This window comes from Rhipicephalus sanguineus, chromosome 10, assembly GCF_013339695.2.
Source record: "Rhipicephalus sanguineus isolate Rsan-2018 chromosome 10, BIME_Rsan_1.4, whole genome shotgun sequence".
Classification (NCBI taxonomy): domain Eukaryota; kingdom Metazoa; phylum Arthropoda; class Arachnida; order Ixodida; family Ixodidae; genus Rhipicephalus; species Rhipicephalus sanguineus.
The window spans coordinates 151,030,332-151,047,879 of NC_051185.1; the positions used below are offsets into that span (position 1 = coordinate 151,030,332).

Sequence of the window (17,548 nt, forward strand, 5' to 3'; positions counted from 1 at the left end):
CGATCTTGCAACCTTCGAGTTCACAGTTCTACATTTGCCCGGCAGTGCACTGTTGTAGAGGAGTTCCTTACCAATACAAGTTAATCAGCACATAATATGCAAAGTGGTTTAATAATTAAGAAGAGACCACAAAACCAGACGAAAAGACCACAAGTAATGCTACAAGTGATACGGTGGACAATCCTGCAAAACAAAATGCTGTTTTACAACATACAGTAAGCCCTCGTCATAACGAAATCGGTTTACTCGAAATATTGCTTTATTTGAAATTTCTTCTGGTCCCGACCCAAATGCACGCTGCATTACTTGAAGCACACGAAGAGCTTGACCCACTAAGAAGGAAGTGGCGAGCGGAGGCGTCGCCGAGCGATGGCGACCCTTTTGTGCATGCAGTGTCAAATTAATGCCGCCGACGTCTCATGCAGGCACAGAACAGACCACAAAACTACCAAACCCATGACCGATGACCGCCTCGTAATGGGTACCAAGCGAATGCCTAGTGTTCCCTGCTGCTTACAGTCGCCGATGGTTTTACAGCGAAAGCTGTTATGAGCTCATTTCAACGGCCGTTTTTGGTGCCGTAGTTGTCCGCCGCTGCCGCCGCCGCCACCGCCGGCGTCCGTAACCTCTATCGCACGAAATAAGAAAAAAAAAAAGGAAATAAGAAAAAATTTCCAGGATGGAACGAGGTTCGAACCTGGGCCCTCTGCGTGGGAGCCCAGTGTTCTACCTCGGGGCCATGCCGGTGCTTGAAACTGCGTTGCAAAAAGACCCTATACAGGCTTCTTGTCGGGAAGGAACCACATTAACATATGTATTGTAGTGTGGTAGAAGAGTAAAATAACAACCAGGCGTCACACAAACGCGAATTCTGTAACCGGGCGTCACACAATGCAAATTGCGCAACGAGTGGGTTGTTGAGTGCTTCCAACCCATTACAAAGGCCTCTACAATAATTCTTCATCGTCATCAGCCACAGCATCAAGAAAGTGCACATAATGCCTTACAGGTGTTTAGCGAGTACCACGGTTCTCCGCAGATTGACGAAAAATTGCATATGGGCTGCTTCCCTACTTCACAAAAAGTATGATGATTTATAGTGTAGTGGGTTCCTGGCAAGTGCACTTCTATTGGTTGCCAAGGAAGCCCATAAGGCTCCCATGATCCATTTCCTCAGGCTCTCAATAAAGTTAATTCCTTCTCTCTCTCGCTCTCCGTTTCTCCGGTTAACGTATGTTATAAAGGGTGGTGGCACAGTTAAATAACGACCGGGCGTCACAAAATATGAATTACGTAACTAGTGGGTCGTTTAAAGCTTCCAACCCATTACGAAGGGCTCGGCCATAATTCTTCACCGTCATCAACCACCGCAATAACAAAGTGCACATAATGCCTCACAGATGGTACCTCGCTTCTCCGCAGAATAACGAATAATGTCGTGGTGGGTGCTTCCCAACTTCCCAAAAATTATGATTTGTGGCGTAGTGGGTACGTTGCTAATGTACTTGTATTAGTAGCCACAAGATAGTTTATAATGGGCTCTAGAAATGCCGCTCTTCTAGCTTTCGCTGTGACTGTGCTGCGCGGTGCTGCGCTTTCCACGCAGGCCTGGCGTTTTTTTTTTACAACTCCAAAAATTTGGACTTGGTGGATATTTCGGACTTCATATTTAGGACTTGATGGATATTCCATCAAGGCTCCCATAGCACTAATACATTTTTGCAACCGATTTTTTCGGACAACTTTATGCTGTAATGTTTGATTTCTCGGACTGAATCACTCATTTTGAGCCGCGCCGCTTAGTTTTGAAAGCCGCCATGTTGGATTTTTCGCTGCCTTGGTGAAGTTTGGCATGGCTTCCAGTGGCCAGTTGTGTTGCCTCCAAGATTGGCAGTACACACAATCTTCCAGTTCCGGAGGCCATGCCCGCTCTTCCTTGGCTTGCCAGCCAAGGAAGAGCTTGACTCCCCAATGCTCTAGGGGAGTCAAGGCGGTAATGCGGGCTAGTTGGTTGTGATCACTGGTATTCGATCATTTCAGTAATGCAAAAAAAAATTAAAGACACAGACACAAGAGAGGACATGTAGACAGGATGGTCCTTAATTTTTTTGTGCTATCGGAATGAATGCCAGTGCTCTCAGGGACGCAACTTTTCTTTTACAGTCAGCCTTATCGCCATCATTATTACGCCAGTACTGTTTTTTTTGCGTGTGCTTGTTTTTCCTGCTGTCATTCTGCATGTGGTTGTGCTTGTGGTGTGTCGAGTGTGTGTCTGAGACATTGTGCGCGTCAGATTTTCTCTGCCGTTGCGGTGGTTGCGTTTCGATGGAGGCGAAATGCTGGACGCTCACGTACTGTGCGATTTCAGTGCAGGTTTAAGAACCCCAGACCGCAACGTTAAATCTCACCAACCAGATGAGACTTTGCGTGCATCCCTTTGTGACCAGCGTCCAACTTTGTTTGCTTGATGCCATGGAGCCACCAACCATGCTGCCAACAACGGTCGGCGGCAGCGATTGCTATAAAGCGTGCATTGTACTGATGACATTACTGTTGACCAAATACAACCAAATCTGCTCATCCCCAAGCGTGCCACGATGCAGGGCATTATTGGAGAATTTTTTTTAGGCTACTCTAATCCAAAAAAAAACTTAATTTTCATGTCTTTAAAACTTCTTCAGACTATTTTGCGGTCCCCACCAGGTCCCAAAAATCGGTCGGCAACTGTACTGCAGAGTGAATGGGAGCTATCAAATTCCATGGTACAGCGCACCAGAACTGTTAATTTCGGTCGTAATCGCAACCCTGCTGCCCCGAGATAAAATCTGCACGAAAATAAAGTTTTCCTGGTGCTTCGTGACGCCAGAAAACCGCGGTCTCTTGGATGCCGAAAAGTGCCCAAAAGACTGCGGGCTGGCTTGTGCCATAGCATTTCATGAGGTGCGCTGTGTGATTGGCCATGTGATTGTGCTATTCAGAATGCCTTTTTTTTGCACCTGAATGAAGTTTTGCTTCACCAACACATTGCGTTTCGACTTCATTGCAGTTGTAGCGCAATTAAAGCTCGACTGCTTTAGCTTTTCTCGAGTGGTTGCCTATATCGAAATACCGCTTATAACGAATGTTTTCACCGTCCCGCTGACTTCGTTATAACGAGGAATTACTGTATTTAACACAAATATAGAGTATGCTTCCCACTCTTTTTGTAAAATGAATTGGATAATAGACCAGTTAGTGTTCTCTCTACAAAGAGTACGGAATGCTATATGAAATAACCTGAGGTTACAGCTGGCTAGAGAAAAGCTCTTCAAGTTTTATCAGCACTGAATTGATAAATTGCATATAGGCATCTAATTAGCTGCTTGCTGATGCTGATTCTTCATGCACGATTACCAAAAACAAGACTATTAAGCCACGAATGCACAGATGCACCAATAAGGCTTACCCGATCATCAATGCCAATCATGTGGTTCTCGAGGGTGTCAACCTGACCACCAAGCAATTGCATCTTCACCAGTGGCTTTGTTGACTTGTCATGCTGGTGTCAGAGAGAAGAACCAACAAACAAATATCAGCTTTGTTTATACAGCTACAAACATGTTTCCACAAAACTGCTGATGAAAAAAATTAAGAAAATATGCAGGATCAAGTCATACCCCTGCAACAATGAAATGAGGTCAGAACAGGAATATAGTTGATGATGATGCACTGTAATGAAAAAACAGCGTGAGAAGACAGGTACGGACGCATGAGCGCTGACTCACGATGGATTTTTATTTGCTGCAGTGCATGAAATATATATAGCATACACACGAAAATCAAGAACTGTTCGACAATCTCATTCACTTGTCCACTCATAACAATGGCTTACTCATTTCACTATAAAAATCTAGAAACTGCTATTCTTTCTCGGTCAGTGCTAGTGACGCCATGCTTACACATGCGCCATCCTGTTCTTTTATGCATGCAGCTTCGATTATTAATCTAGTCATCTTGTCTGATGAGCGGCTAAGCACTGCCATACCTTCAAAGCGTGGAACACATCCACAATATCGGTAATGCAACCCTACATTACTGGAATCAGCTGTGTTAACATTATAATAGTGCTCCTTGAGTCTTTCGTTTAAGGACCTGTCAGTCTGCCCGAAATACGCTTGACGACACGACAAGGGTATAGAATAGACTACATTGTACATGCATTCTACAAAACATCCACAGTGCTGCATGGAGCAAGTGGTTACTGGCCCATTTCTTTCTTTATTTACGCGTCCACATAGACCCTGAAGGTGCTCAGGGGCAGAAAACACGACGTGCACTCTTGCTCTACTACCTAACTTTTTGAGGTTATGGGAGATGCGGTGCAAGACTACTACATTTTTTGGTTTTTCTGGAGGCGTCATCCCACTGCGTGCTCCAACCTTGTATTGCTAAGGCAAGCTAAGACAAGCTAAACTACTGGGAGAAGCTGGCAATCTGGCACCAATACTGACTTCTGTGGCTGAGGGTTTACAGATGTGATACAAGGTTGGAGCACGCAGTGGGATGACGCCTCCAGAAGAAACAAAAAATGTAGTAGTCGTACCTTACTTGCACCGCATCTCCCATAACCTCAAAAAGATAGGTAGTAGGGCAGGAGTGCAGGTTGTGTTTTCTGCCCCTGAGTGCCTTCAAGGTCTATGTGGACGCGCAAATAAAGAAAGAAATGGGCCAGTAACCACTTGCTCCATGCAGCACTGCAGATGTTTTGTAGAATGCATGTACAATGTAGTCTATTCTATACCCTTGTCGTGTGGTCAAGCGTATTTCGGGCAGACTGGCAGGTGCTTGAACGAAAGACTCAAAGAGCACTATTATAACGTCAACACAGCTGTTTCCGGTCATTTAGGGTTGCATTACCGAGACAGTGGATGCGTTCCACGCTTTGAAGGTACGACTGACAAGATGACTAGATTAATAATTGAAGCTGCACGCATAAAAGAACAGGATGGCGCGTGTGTAAGCATGGCGTCACTAGCACTGATCGAGAAAGAAAAGCAGTTTCTAGATTTTTATAGTTAAATCCATTGTTATATAGTTATAGCCATTGTTACGAGTGGATGACAAGTGCATGAGATTGTTGAAAAGTTCTTGATTTTCATGTGCATGCTATACATTTCACGCACTGCAGCAAATAAAAATCAGTTGTGAGTCAGTGCTCATGCGTGCCACCTTCCGTCTCTGTCTTCTTGCGATATTTTTTCGTTACAATGCTACCAAACCAACAGTGTTCTTCGTGATTACTGGCAAGTAGAATTTGGTCACAATAACACAGAGTGAGAAGATGCCATGCACAGTGATTATGTCTTAGTGGCTCTTCTTTTAAAACTGTGTTCTGTAACGTCCTCAAATATATGCAACAGTCTTTGTATTGGTCGCACTTAATAATGAAACAAAGATGGTAACTTAAGAGACAGGCACAGGCACTGGTCAAAGTTATAACTTGTTAGAGTGCACTAAGAAAGAAGAGGGGAAAAAAAAGTTAGGAGCGACAATCATGAGCGTAAAGAAGTGCACTCACTAGAACAATTAAAGTCGTGCGGTGTCGTAAATAGGCTAAGGCCACTCTTAAAAATCACTGTTGCAGGGTATATGGCCAGATACAGATGTGACCAATCGAAAAGGCCAGCTTCCGTAATTGCGTGCATGCGCAGAGCAAATGCAAGAAGGTGTTTTGAGCTCCCAAAAGCAGCCTTCTTGAATTGTGTTCACTACTTCTATGCACGCCTCATCAATTGCATGGACAATCACCTGAACTGCAAAACAACAAAATAAAATGACCACATGAAAGGGCCACCGTGCTCGCAAGACGTGCCTCGAGGCAGGAGAGTGTTCCGTCCTGTAGTCGCATGTAGCGCCGCCTCCAGGGGTTCCAGTAGGTGGCCTTCTTGCGATTGGAAGGCATTACGTCCAAGTATCCTTCACGATTGATGCATGCACCGCAGTCCCGTGAACCCTGAGCCATAAGAGAACCGCTTATTTAATGACCTAGCTTGATTAATCAATCTATCTACCACTACTGCTCTTACAAAGGGTAAGGGTGCACTTAAACCTTGCTACAACAACGTCTAGGCCTGTGCGAATATTAAAGCCCATATTATGGCCTGTGAGAATATTACAGTATGTAAATTCATATTAGCACCAATTTAAAGTTTCAAAAATTTTGAAGCATTTGAAATCAACAAATGACACACTATGTCTTGTTGCAAATAACCCGCCTGAAAAGACAGTTTCACTGCAGCGTAGAGCTAGAGTTACTATGCCACCTATCCAGGAGAAATCCACACTGCCATGCTTCATGGTTAAATGTACAATTTACCAGCACCCTGATTAATATTTTAACAGAGAAACTGTTCTACCTTGGCGTAATGTGTGTGGCCGTGTCCGAAAACGATCATCATCATGAACGGATATGTGCCACATAAGTGGGCAGATTCCACTACTCACCACTATGGCATGGCCTGTAATAACCCTGAGAACGAGTAGAGAGAGAGAAAGAAAGAAAGAGAGAAACAAGCAGAGATACAGAAGGAAAGATACCAAGAAAGAGAAAAATTGTTGCTGCAAAAAAATTCTTCCCGAGGTGGGAATTGAGCCTGCGTACGCTTGATCTGAAGGCGAACATCCTAACCACTCAGCCAACCAGGCTCTCTTTTCTTTTCTTTATTACCTATAGTTTTCAAGTTCATGTCACAAACATACATATTCAACACACATAATAAAATAAACACGTATAACAATGATGGTGCTATTTAGAAAGGTCAACCTGTCACACATTTAAAACTACTTCAATGAAACCAGGTCATCTAACATAGACATCAATATTGGGGCTCTTCCTGAACTCGATAGATTTCTCTTATGCATACTGCATATTCAATGAAATACACTCTAGCGGAACAAGCTTCTGGATCAGTGTTTTCTACCGCCATTCTCATTTTCTAAATGCTGTGCATGCATACCAGCATAACACGCTAGCAGAGCATAACATAGCCTTTTATAGTATAGAGTGGCAAGGGGGTGGGAAAGGAAAATGACTCAAATGAGCGTAAGGAGGGGAGATGTGATGGTGAGGAGGAGGGGAGAAGCGTAGCACAACAAGAATGAGAAAAAGAGAAATAGAAATGCAGAAAGAAAAAAAAGAGAGAACATCAACGAAAGAGAGAGAGAAAAAAGATAGAAAGAGGAAGCAAGCATCGCGTTGTCTAGCGACCAGATACCACACCACATGGCTAAGCCACGCATGTGCAGTATAGCTAAGCCATGCCCACTGATGGAGACATCACGCGCAACCTCCACTCTATAGAGCACAGCCTGGCTGTGTACACCCGAGGAGAAAGCCGTGCATCTCGAAGCTAGGCGTGTCGGTCGACGGGGAGTACGAGCGATGACAGGCCCGTGCTTCGCTGTCCCAAGCTTTACGTGACTTGGTGCAAAATGCCCGCAATTTTTTAGAGTTTAAATGAGTGTTACAAGGGCTTATACTGTATGGCAATTTTTAAAACGTAACATTTTTTACTGCTTGTAACTTGCACCACACTCTTATTAAAATCCTGCTACTATTCAAATTACTTCGAAATTATTCAATATTAATTGCCCTTCGCTCCGACACTGGTTCGAATTGAAAATGTGATACAGTAGAATCCCGCTATAATAAGCCTGCTACAATGAAATTTCCACCAAGACGAATAATTTTTTATTCCTCGTCAGCCGCCCATAGAAAACAAGGCGAAAAATGACTCGTCAGAACGAATACTTTTCCTGGATACTTCCGCTTCAACAAAGTTTTTGCGAGGGCTACGACACAAAGAGAAGGAACTTGCCTAGGACTGCTGCGAAATTACACTAGAAGATCGACAATTTCTGGTTGGCTCGTGGCTTCCAGAGCAGTGCGGCCACATCACAACACCCATGTCTTCAACAGAGACGCACTTTCTGCCATCACACACACATTCCTGTAAATTTTTCGCCATTGAGATGCTCGGCGACAGATCGCCCATCCACCATGATGCTGCCGGTGGGTTTGATGCATGTGCGGGGCACAGTAGAATTGTTCTTCAGGAACTCCCACCATGTTTCTGACGCAGTGCTCAAAACAAAACTTTACTGCTCGTTGTCACTAGCTCCGAGATCGTGAATGACAACCACGGCGTTATGAAGGCACACGCGCGGCTGGCGTGCATCTAGTTTAAGCGTAAGTACATTCTGCCGAAACTGCTGTGAACACAAATGCAGTCGTGTTGACGCGATCATGGGCAACCACGAAAGTACGTGCGCATCCAACACGCACCAACTCAAAGCAGTGCTGCTTGCTGCAACGCTGCGGACAAAACCACGGTGGACACGATGACTGATAGCAACGACGCAGTTCTGAAGGCACGTGCACAGCCAGCACGCACAAATTGAAAACAGAACTACCATTTGCCACAACTGCTGTGCAGGAAACCGCAGTCGCTATCATCGCGATCGTCGATAGCCAATACACTCCAAAGGTAAGCAGCTAACGCAGCCGAAGATTAAAGGCAATAAAGCCGTAAAATGGGACGAAGCGTTAGTTGTTCGCTTATGGCTATGGTAGTGCGGAGCTTCGGCACTTAGTTTTCAGTTGGCCTCTAGCAAAGCTTGGGCATGCTCATTCACAGCACTGCGCGCTCGGCAAGCTCCAAGGGTAGTCTGAATATCGTATTTTCTCATGCATAACCCACCCCTGCATATAACTAGCACCCTCGACTACCAACCACGGAAGAAAAATGATACCCGTGTATTGAACCAAAGCCGCCTTCCTTGCATTACCGTGAAGCCAACTTGCGCACCGAAATTCGTGTATAACCCACACCCCGAGTTTAGCTCCAAATTTTCTTTATATTTTGTGCATGTTATACGCGAGAAAATACATTCACTCGGTGTGCAGCCAAGTACAGTATGGTCCACTCTTAGAGGGAACAAGCGAGCGCGTGGCCGGCTGTCCGCGGAGCGCTAACTGCTGGCGAGGTTTGTAAATGCAGTGCACGCGTATAGATTCATTACGGCGTTCGGGTGCGCGCCGCTCTTACAAGTGTATGCGCATGCGCCGCATTTACAAATCTCGCCGCTAGTCAGCGCCACGCGGGCTGTCAGCCACGCGCTCGCGTGTTCCCTGTAAGAGTGGACCGTACTGTACATCCGAGTTACCGAGAGTCCAATGCATGCGCTTGCTGGGACCAAAGGACGAGTCATCAGATCCTGCTGAATTTTGTTGTCTATAGATGAAATTTGACAGCAACGAAATTCCACGACAACAAACTTTCTCGCGTGTCTTGTCAATTTCATTGTAGCGGGATTTGACTGTATTCGCACAAGTTTAACGAAGTCCATAAAGGTCCTCATCACAGCGACTGCACAGCATGTGAAAAGTTGAAATGCAGGTCCAGTGCAGTACGGTAATCTACATATGTAAAGCTTTTGCACCAACTCCACAGCCTCAGTTTTTTAGTGCGCTTAAAGTGTGACCAGCTGAGCTCACACCTCTGCAGCAGCTCGCTACTGCGACATGGAGGTGAGATTGCAACAGCAAAAACTTTTGCAAACGAAAACATACAATTGCTTTATTGAATGAAAGGGGTAATTTCAGGTAAGAACAGCGCAGCAGTAAGTGCTGTGTGACTCTGTTAAAAAAATAAAAAAATAAAACAGGCTACACTACAAGGAAACGAAGAAAGGCAGGCATAAACAAAAGAGTAGACAAGAATGGTAATGCATACCTGCTGAGGCATTTCGATTCTGTACAGTTCCTTCAGAAGGTCAGTCTGGATGAAAGGAAATAATGCAAGGCATGAGAACAGGATTCACTAGGCCAAAATGAAATGCTTCAGCATTACAATTAGCTGTTGTACCCCACACAAGAGAAACACAAGAGAAGCTGCAATTTCCAAGAAGCAATTTAACACAAGCTATCCCACAGACGGCAGTGTACAGTGAAATCTCATCATAGCAAACCGCAGGTTAACAATTTTTTCATTTAAAGGGACACTAAAGAGCAAAATGATTTTTCTCATATTAGTAAAGTACTCTTTCACGATACCAAAAACACCATGCTAGCTGAGAGAAGATGCTTGGTAAGCGAGAAAACGCGCAAAAACAAAATGTGAGTGGTGACGCCACCTTGAAGTTTCCACACCATTCGCCATGACGTCACATGCTTTGATGCCGCCTACCAGGGGCTATGTAGTTCCTAATCAGTAAAAATGAAGTACATTGTCCTCTGAGGGGGCCATAGACTTAACATACCAAGTTTGGGGTAATTTTGTTGAGCCAATGGCCCCAAAATACGATAAATAAACTTTGAAATCTGTGACGTCACGCGAGGATATTGCGGCGCGAAATTTAAAAATGAAACATTGAACTTAATTTTCTCCTATATTAATAAACCTATGATGGTGAAATTAACGATGTTAGAGTTCTCAGAGCACAATTTATCGATCTAAACCGGTTCATTGTTTCTCCTTAGTGTCCCTTTAACAAATATTTCCAAAATCTCTTTCCAAATGTCCATGGGCATAACGCAAAAATATTTCACTGCTACAAATTTCAGAACACTGAATGTTTCAAAATAATGTATCTATTTTATCATCCTTCTATCTTACAAACACTTCAAAATAACGAATTTCAAACGTAACAAATCACTCATTGCGGTGTGAACAATGCCCAGATCCATATGTGCCACTACCTTCATCATCAGAATGCCTGCTCATTTCTTTATGCATCTGCCCTATTCTAAATGTGCCCTATCACCATTGCCTGCCCTTGAGAAGCTTTGCCTCACTGCCTTGTCTGCACGCTTGTCGCACAGCTGTTTTGCTTGCCTTGGTGCTTGTTTACATTAGCGATGGCCTCTGGAAGCAGCAAAAAAAGAAAAACAAGAAAAAACGTGGCAATTTCCTTTACAAAAAAAAGGTGCACATTCTTCTTACAAGTGGACGCTGGAAAAAAGCAAACTGACACTGCTAAGGAGTGCGGAATTGAACCATCAACGTTTACAACAATTTTGAAGGGCCAGCAAAAGATCACCAAGCTATTCGCCTCGTGCGCCACCGATGGTGGCACTGCGAACGGCGCTCCGATGATGCAAAGGCAGGGATTTGGCTTTTGTCGTCTGCTAGGCTCTGGCTAGAACAGCAGCATTTTCATCATAGTTCGCTCGCGTCGCACGGCGTTTTTCGACTACTAGCTGTATTTTCTCGTAATGATAGTTCTTTAGATGGCTGCTAGCATTACAGGAGGTTAAAAAACTTTTAACGTTTAACGTATCTTCTATATACACAGAGCCATCGCGGTCGGGATCATGCCCCCGAGTTTGTAGCGTCACTCAGTGGGCTGGACGGCGTTGAAATAGCTTACTTGAAAGTGTGAACGTCCCGCCAAGAGAGTTAAAGAGAGTCTATGCTGCTTTGGAAGCGAAGCGCGATCAATTTTATGGCTTTTCGCAAAAGTTAGCGTTATGTGAACAGACTTGAGTTGAATGAAAATTCACATTCCACTCCCAATTGTAGTCATGTGGACCTGTGTACACCAAACGTTTGCCGACAAAATAAAATTGATAACTTCATCGACCAGTGGGTTATTGCAGACAACTAGCTTGGATTGGGCGAGTTGGATGCACAGTAAAACTTATTACGCGTACTATCGGCTCCGAATGAAACGCCAGCAGTGGTGCGCGTGGTGCAGTTCACACCCTTATGATTACAGATAGATACGCTCTTGTGGTTTGCCGCTCGTGAGCCAGATTCGTGCTTTTCATTGCGCAATACTGCCTAATCGGGTGTGCATGCCTGTCAGTGATGATGACAGGACGGCGCATTATACAGTTCCTAATGCTTGGGGAACGCGCTCCGCTGTTCGTGTTTCATTTTACACCGATAGTACAGCTTGGTATACTGCAGGAAAAATCGGCGAATATGTCTAAGAAGAGGAGAAAGAGACCTCTTTTCCATCATTCTTTGGCCTCTTTGGATGGTTACTTCTATTCTTTACCGCGCTGTAACAAGATTGAATATTTTAAGGTGAAAGGCTTGGATTCCTGATCAAACGCGAAAATTGACCGTCGGCGTCCTGAGTCGGGAGCGTCAACACGAGTGATCGAAAAAATCATCAACAATGACGTCCTCTTGACACCACAGACCGCCAAAATTTGTGACGTCATAACCTCATGTCACATGATGACGCCATCACATGACATCGTCGGTTTGCATGGCCTCCGTGATCGGTGCGTGGATCATGGAGGCAATGTAAAACCAGGTGATGTGTGGAAAGTCTGCAATGCCTTTGATCCTGGAGGCAGTGCAAAACCATGTTACGTCCAGAAAGCATTCGGAGGGGGGCGGGGAAGGAATAAATTGACTGAAAAAAAAGAAGATGGCTTTTACCTTTGAGTCATCTCAGGCGAATGTATAAGAGACCTTGTGAGTCTTTTTAGTACAGTGATCGCATCACGCCCTATCAGAAGTTGACCGCTGAGAGTGATTTACACTATTTTATTGCAAATACATACATCTTATTACTAGAGCTGTGCGAATAGCAAAATTTTCGGTGCGAAGCGACTTCGAGTATTGAAGTATGAGTGCGAATTGAATCGAATATCTTGCGAATATTTCTCGAATATTTCTCGAATATTTCTTGAATACTTCGAAGTGAAATTGCAGAAAAAAAGTTGGAGAGGATTCCTAAGCATATTCTTATGAGATAGCAACATGAAAGTGTTTCTTTTCGCTAGGTTGATGAAGCACTGGCGGGGTGGTGTTTCATAGTTGTCTTATCAAGAATGAGGCAATGTAGAGGCCGAATTCTATTTATGTACATGATTTGGTGCACCCAAAGTGTTACCGACAACACTTTACTGGTGATAGGCAAAGATGCCATTTCCTCAGCCACTCCTCTTCTTTCAACTTCTGTGGAAGCCCAACTGATGTGGCGGACAAGGTTGTGCTCCCTTCAAGTCCAGAGTTCCAATTCTGCCTCGTAGACGTCGATATATAAGCACGTCTGAAATTTCGGATGCTAAAAAGCTTCGGCTTCCGATTTTTCGGACTTCTTGCCCAAATTTCAGGTCCAAAAATTGGGAGACACTTAAGCTTCGCCTTTAAGAGTTGAACGCAATAGCGAAATCCGGCCCCTAGTGCGCACTTAAACCACGAAGTGCATACTTATTAATGTGTATTGATACACACACACGCACACAGACACACACACACACGCGCGCGCGAGAATGGTACATACAGGTTTTTTGATCTAAGCAAGAGTCGCATGGCCTCCAAGATACACGCCGCGCGCTTGCCATCTCAGAGGCCATGAAGTCTCTCACAATGCCTCACAGATGGCAGCACATTATCTAGCGTTTGCTGTTTGCTTGATCACCGCCTCCTGTGGAAAGGCGGCATTGGCTTGATATGATTTCCGCTAGATGGACATAGTTGTCCATTTTTAGAGCTGTTTGAAAGTTCGTGTGTGTTTGTAGCGGCGATGGCTGCACTATCCCGGCCTTTTTCGACGTACTTTGATGGCCTCCCAAATGCGCCTACAAATCGCCGAATGGGCTAGTTTTCGTCGTGACACCTGTCGAACAAAATACGTTAAGGAGACTCCTTCCACTACATGGCATTTATGTAGTGTTTTTTTCCGAAGCAGCTACAAGTAACATCCTGGCTTTGTGGTAGAACACCTGCTTGCCACGCGAACGGCCCGGGTTTGATCCTCAATGGCACCAAAAATTTTATTCTTTATTTTATTTGCTTCTTTCTCGATTTTTCGCTCACAGACGATTTTTCACTCACAACCAACGGTCCCGACGCCGACGGCAAAATTTCTGCGACACGAGCTCTCTAACGCTATCGCGTTAAAACAGCATTAATTGAGCCCCCACCTCTGCCACGTCTTTCATCTCAATGTTGGAACCAGCGTATTCTTGAGTTAGTACATTTGCGACCGTAGCAGAGCTTGAAAGGCAGCTTTGCCGCAATACCGTGGTGTGATGAGGTGAAACATATTGAAAATCTAGGGACCACTTCCAATCTGACGTTGACTGTGTCTTGGCGAAGTTCGGCCGTAACGGAGCTTGAAAGGCAGCTTTGCCGCAATACCGGGTTGTAATGAGGTGAAGCATATTGAAAATCTAGACACCACTTTCAATCGAACGTTGACCGTGTCTTGGCAAAGTTCGACCGTAACGGAGCTTGAAAGGCAGCTTTGCCGCAATACGAGAGTGTAATGAGGTGAAGCGTATTAAAAATTTGAAGGAGTCACTTTCAATCGGACGTTGACTGTATTTGTTTTGGGGAAGTTCGAATAGTTCGAATAGTAAAATTCCAGTGCAAATCGAATCGAATAGCAAACACTATTAGAAAAATATTCGAAATTTCGAATATCCGCACACCCCTATTTATTACGGCTTTCGATGTGAAAGCTGTGTATTTATCTACGTTAGTATGATTACACTAATTCTGTTCAGCATACTTTCAAAGGACCGTGAACGAGTCAGCAAACGTTGATTTATTAACAAAGGAATTAACGTATGCTGCAAAAAAAAAAAAGAAACTCCGCAAGGTCTACCAATATTTCATATCACCGTTGTGTATCCCCTTTTGGCACGTGCTCTCAACATTTTTTTTATTTCTTTTTAAATTAAAGTACTTACGATGCGCTTGCACTGCAGCTGCTGAAAACATAGATTTAATCAAAGGTTGTTGCCTGTAATGACCACTTAATTGATTTGAATGACATCACTTGTGTCTGTCATGCGCTTAAAACTCCGAACAAAAGAATCAAGCCGAAGGAGCAAGCTTGGCAACCGAACACACGCAGCACGTAGTATACGTATATACTCAAACCTTGATGTAACAAACACGGATATAACGAATTATCGTTTATAACGAAGTAAATGAAGAATAGTGTGGTCATAGATACAGAATATAGGTTTATAACAAATTTTCGGTTATAACGAAGTTATTTTCGTGTCAGATGTGACTTCGTTATAATGAGGTTATAGTGTATTGCGCTTTACCGCAGACACGGAAGCCGAAGCCCGAACACTGTAGTCAGTGATTGAAAACGAGTCGGAAAATCATTTTGAGTGTGCCACGGCCATAGAACAGGCGCGAAAAGAAATTGTCCACAGATGTACACATTGATGGCTAGCAGACGGCACCAGGAGCAATCGACACTGAACGTGCTCCTGACAGTAACTCCGTTCGATTTCGCTAGGCATTTTGCATTCAGTACAAATTGCTTTATGAGCTTGCCCACTAATGTTTCAATAACTCCAGCAGGTGTACCAGATTCCCCTCTCATGCGGAAAGCAGTACATCAGACAGACGGGGTGCTGTCTCAATGACAGGTTATGAGAGCACTGGAACCTTGTAAAGAAGGGCAATGACGGGTGGCTGGCGATGCATTGCAAAGCTTGTGGGTGCGGGGCCCCGTTTTTGAGAACACCAAGGTGTTATTGACCAACCATGACGAATTACCTAGATTAATAGTAGCCACCAAAATCGCAATGTTGAGAAGTGATTGTGTAAGCAAGCCATCCCTGTCCCTGCCGAATAAAGAATTGTGTTTTTTGAATGCGCAATAGTTAGTGACTTGTTTCGCATGTCTTGTAAAAAAAAAATGTATCACAGAAAAAATGTACTTCTCTGTGCATGACCTCTGGGTGCAGCGTGTGAGCACCACCACTGTATATATTCGTGCTTCGGATGCAATAAACCATTTTGTTGAAAGTCAGCACACGTGTTGTGCGCTAAATTCTCGTCTACATGTTACTTTGCGCTAAATATCGCTTCATGAGGAGTGTGGGTGGGAAAATCCTCATTATCACTGATAACTGCTCGACACACCTTGTTAATGGTAAGTAAATGTGTGGCTGAAATTTTTGCCTCCCAACTGCACGCCCTTGCTCCAACCACTTGACCAAGGTATCATACAGAGCGTGCATGTCGGCTGAACCAACAACTGATGAGATCACCAACACTGTTCACACCAACACTGTTCATACTGATCAGGGAAAGGACAGCGAGAGAGAAGATGACCCTGAATGAGCACGTGAACCAACGTCACGAATTGATATCTAGCATCGGCATTTCGGAGTGCATAAGAACAATGTGTACTTTCCTATAGGCAAGTGCAGCAATGTCACTCAGGCACTGCACAAGAATGCGGACAACATTGGAGAGCTTGTCTTGCAGCAGTTGAGCAGCACCCGCCACGCAAAGATCATGGACTTCAAATAAACGTGCACGCATTTCATAATACTCCATGTTTTTGTTTTGTTCATTCTTATTAGAGAATAATGCATTCGCAGATATGTACGCAGTAAAGGTAGGTAGGTCTCTCATTTTGTTTGAATGCATTTTAAGCGGAAGTACATAATGTGCACTGTTTAAAAAAATATATTTGGCTTTCACTCGCCAGAATCAGGATACGATTATACGAGGCCCATTGTTGTGGGTAACTGAATTACTTTTGACCACCTGGTTTTCTTCATCTTCCATATAAATCTTAGTACACGGGTGTTCTTGCATAGTGCCCCCATTATAAATGCAGCCGCTGTGGCTGGTAATTCAACCCGTGACCTCTTGTCTTGCCTGCTTTGTGTGCAGCATACGTCAAACATACGGCTGTCAGGCTTAAATTCAGCTTTAATTTTTGGAGGGAAACAGCGCGAAAGACGAAGGACCAGGCAGAGAAGGACACAAACAACAGCGCTGACTTACAACAAAATTTTATTCGTCAAACCACGCAATATATACCTGTGCAACGAAAAGAAGAAACAAAACATGACAAATCGAAGGTACAAAAACTAACAGAAATATCATCAAAAGCAAGCTCATTGCGCATGCAGTCACTCTGACAGATAAACAACCTCCTTTTGTGACAAGGCAACTGAAGGTCTGCTCACGCATGCATCACCCAGCTTAGCTATTTCCAAGGCCTCCAGTATTTCACATGTAAGCTGGTCCCTATGACGCTTCACAACCGCACATAGATGAAACTCAGGAACGCACCCACAATCTCGGCAATGAATGCCCAGGTGGCCAGACACTGTCGAGGAAACGCTGTAAGCGTGTTCTTTGAGACGCTCATTAAGACACCGGCCAGTTTGGCCTATGTACCGTTTACCACAGGACAATGGCAGGGAATACACCACGCCTTGAACGCAGGGAACAAACTTGTTGCGATGCTTAGTCGTGCATGTGCGGGTTTCTCTAGCTCCAGGGTTGACAGCCCTGCACAGGCTAGCCAGCTTCTCAGGGGCAGAAAAAACAACATCTACCTCACACCTACCGGCTATCCTCTTCAGATTATGGGCCACGCCGTGGATGTATGGAATGACTACATACTTCCTTTTTTCTGGCCTATTTTCACGTGTTTGAGCAAGCATCTCTGGGCTCATTTTTTGTTCCTTGAGCAGACACTCAGCTACTGCGGTCATAACGTGATACGGGAATCCAGCATTGGTGAGGCGTTCAACCTGTGAGTTAAAACTGGC

The 17,548-nt window shown here is 44.4% G+C and overlaps 1 protein-coding gene across 1 annotated transcript in view; it reads right to left on the reverse strand.

Annotated features, from left to right (window-relative positions):
- Positions 1 to 17,548, reverse strand: part of LOC119406825 (uncharacterized) — a 227,186-nt gene that overhangs the window by 47,782 nt on the left and 161,856 nt on the right. Inside the window, exons 9-11 of the mRNA XM_049420225.1 lie at positions 9,774 to 9,818; positions 5,852 to 5,992; positions 3,446 to 3,538 (exon numbers count right to left, since the gene is read on the reverse strand). Coding sequence (XP_049276182.1) covers positions 3,446 to 3,538; positions 5,852 to 5,992; positions 9,774 to 9,818 — 279 coding nt within the window. The remainder of the gene's footprint in view (positions 1 to 3,445; positions 3,539 to 5,851; positions 5,993 to 9,773; positions 9,819 to 17,548) is intronic.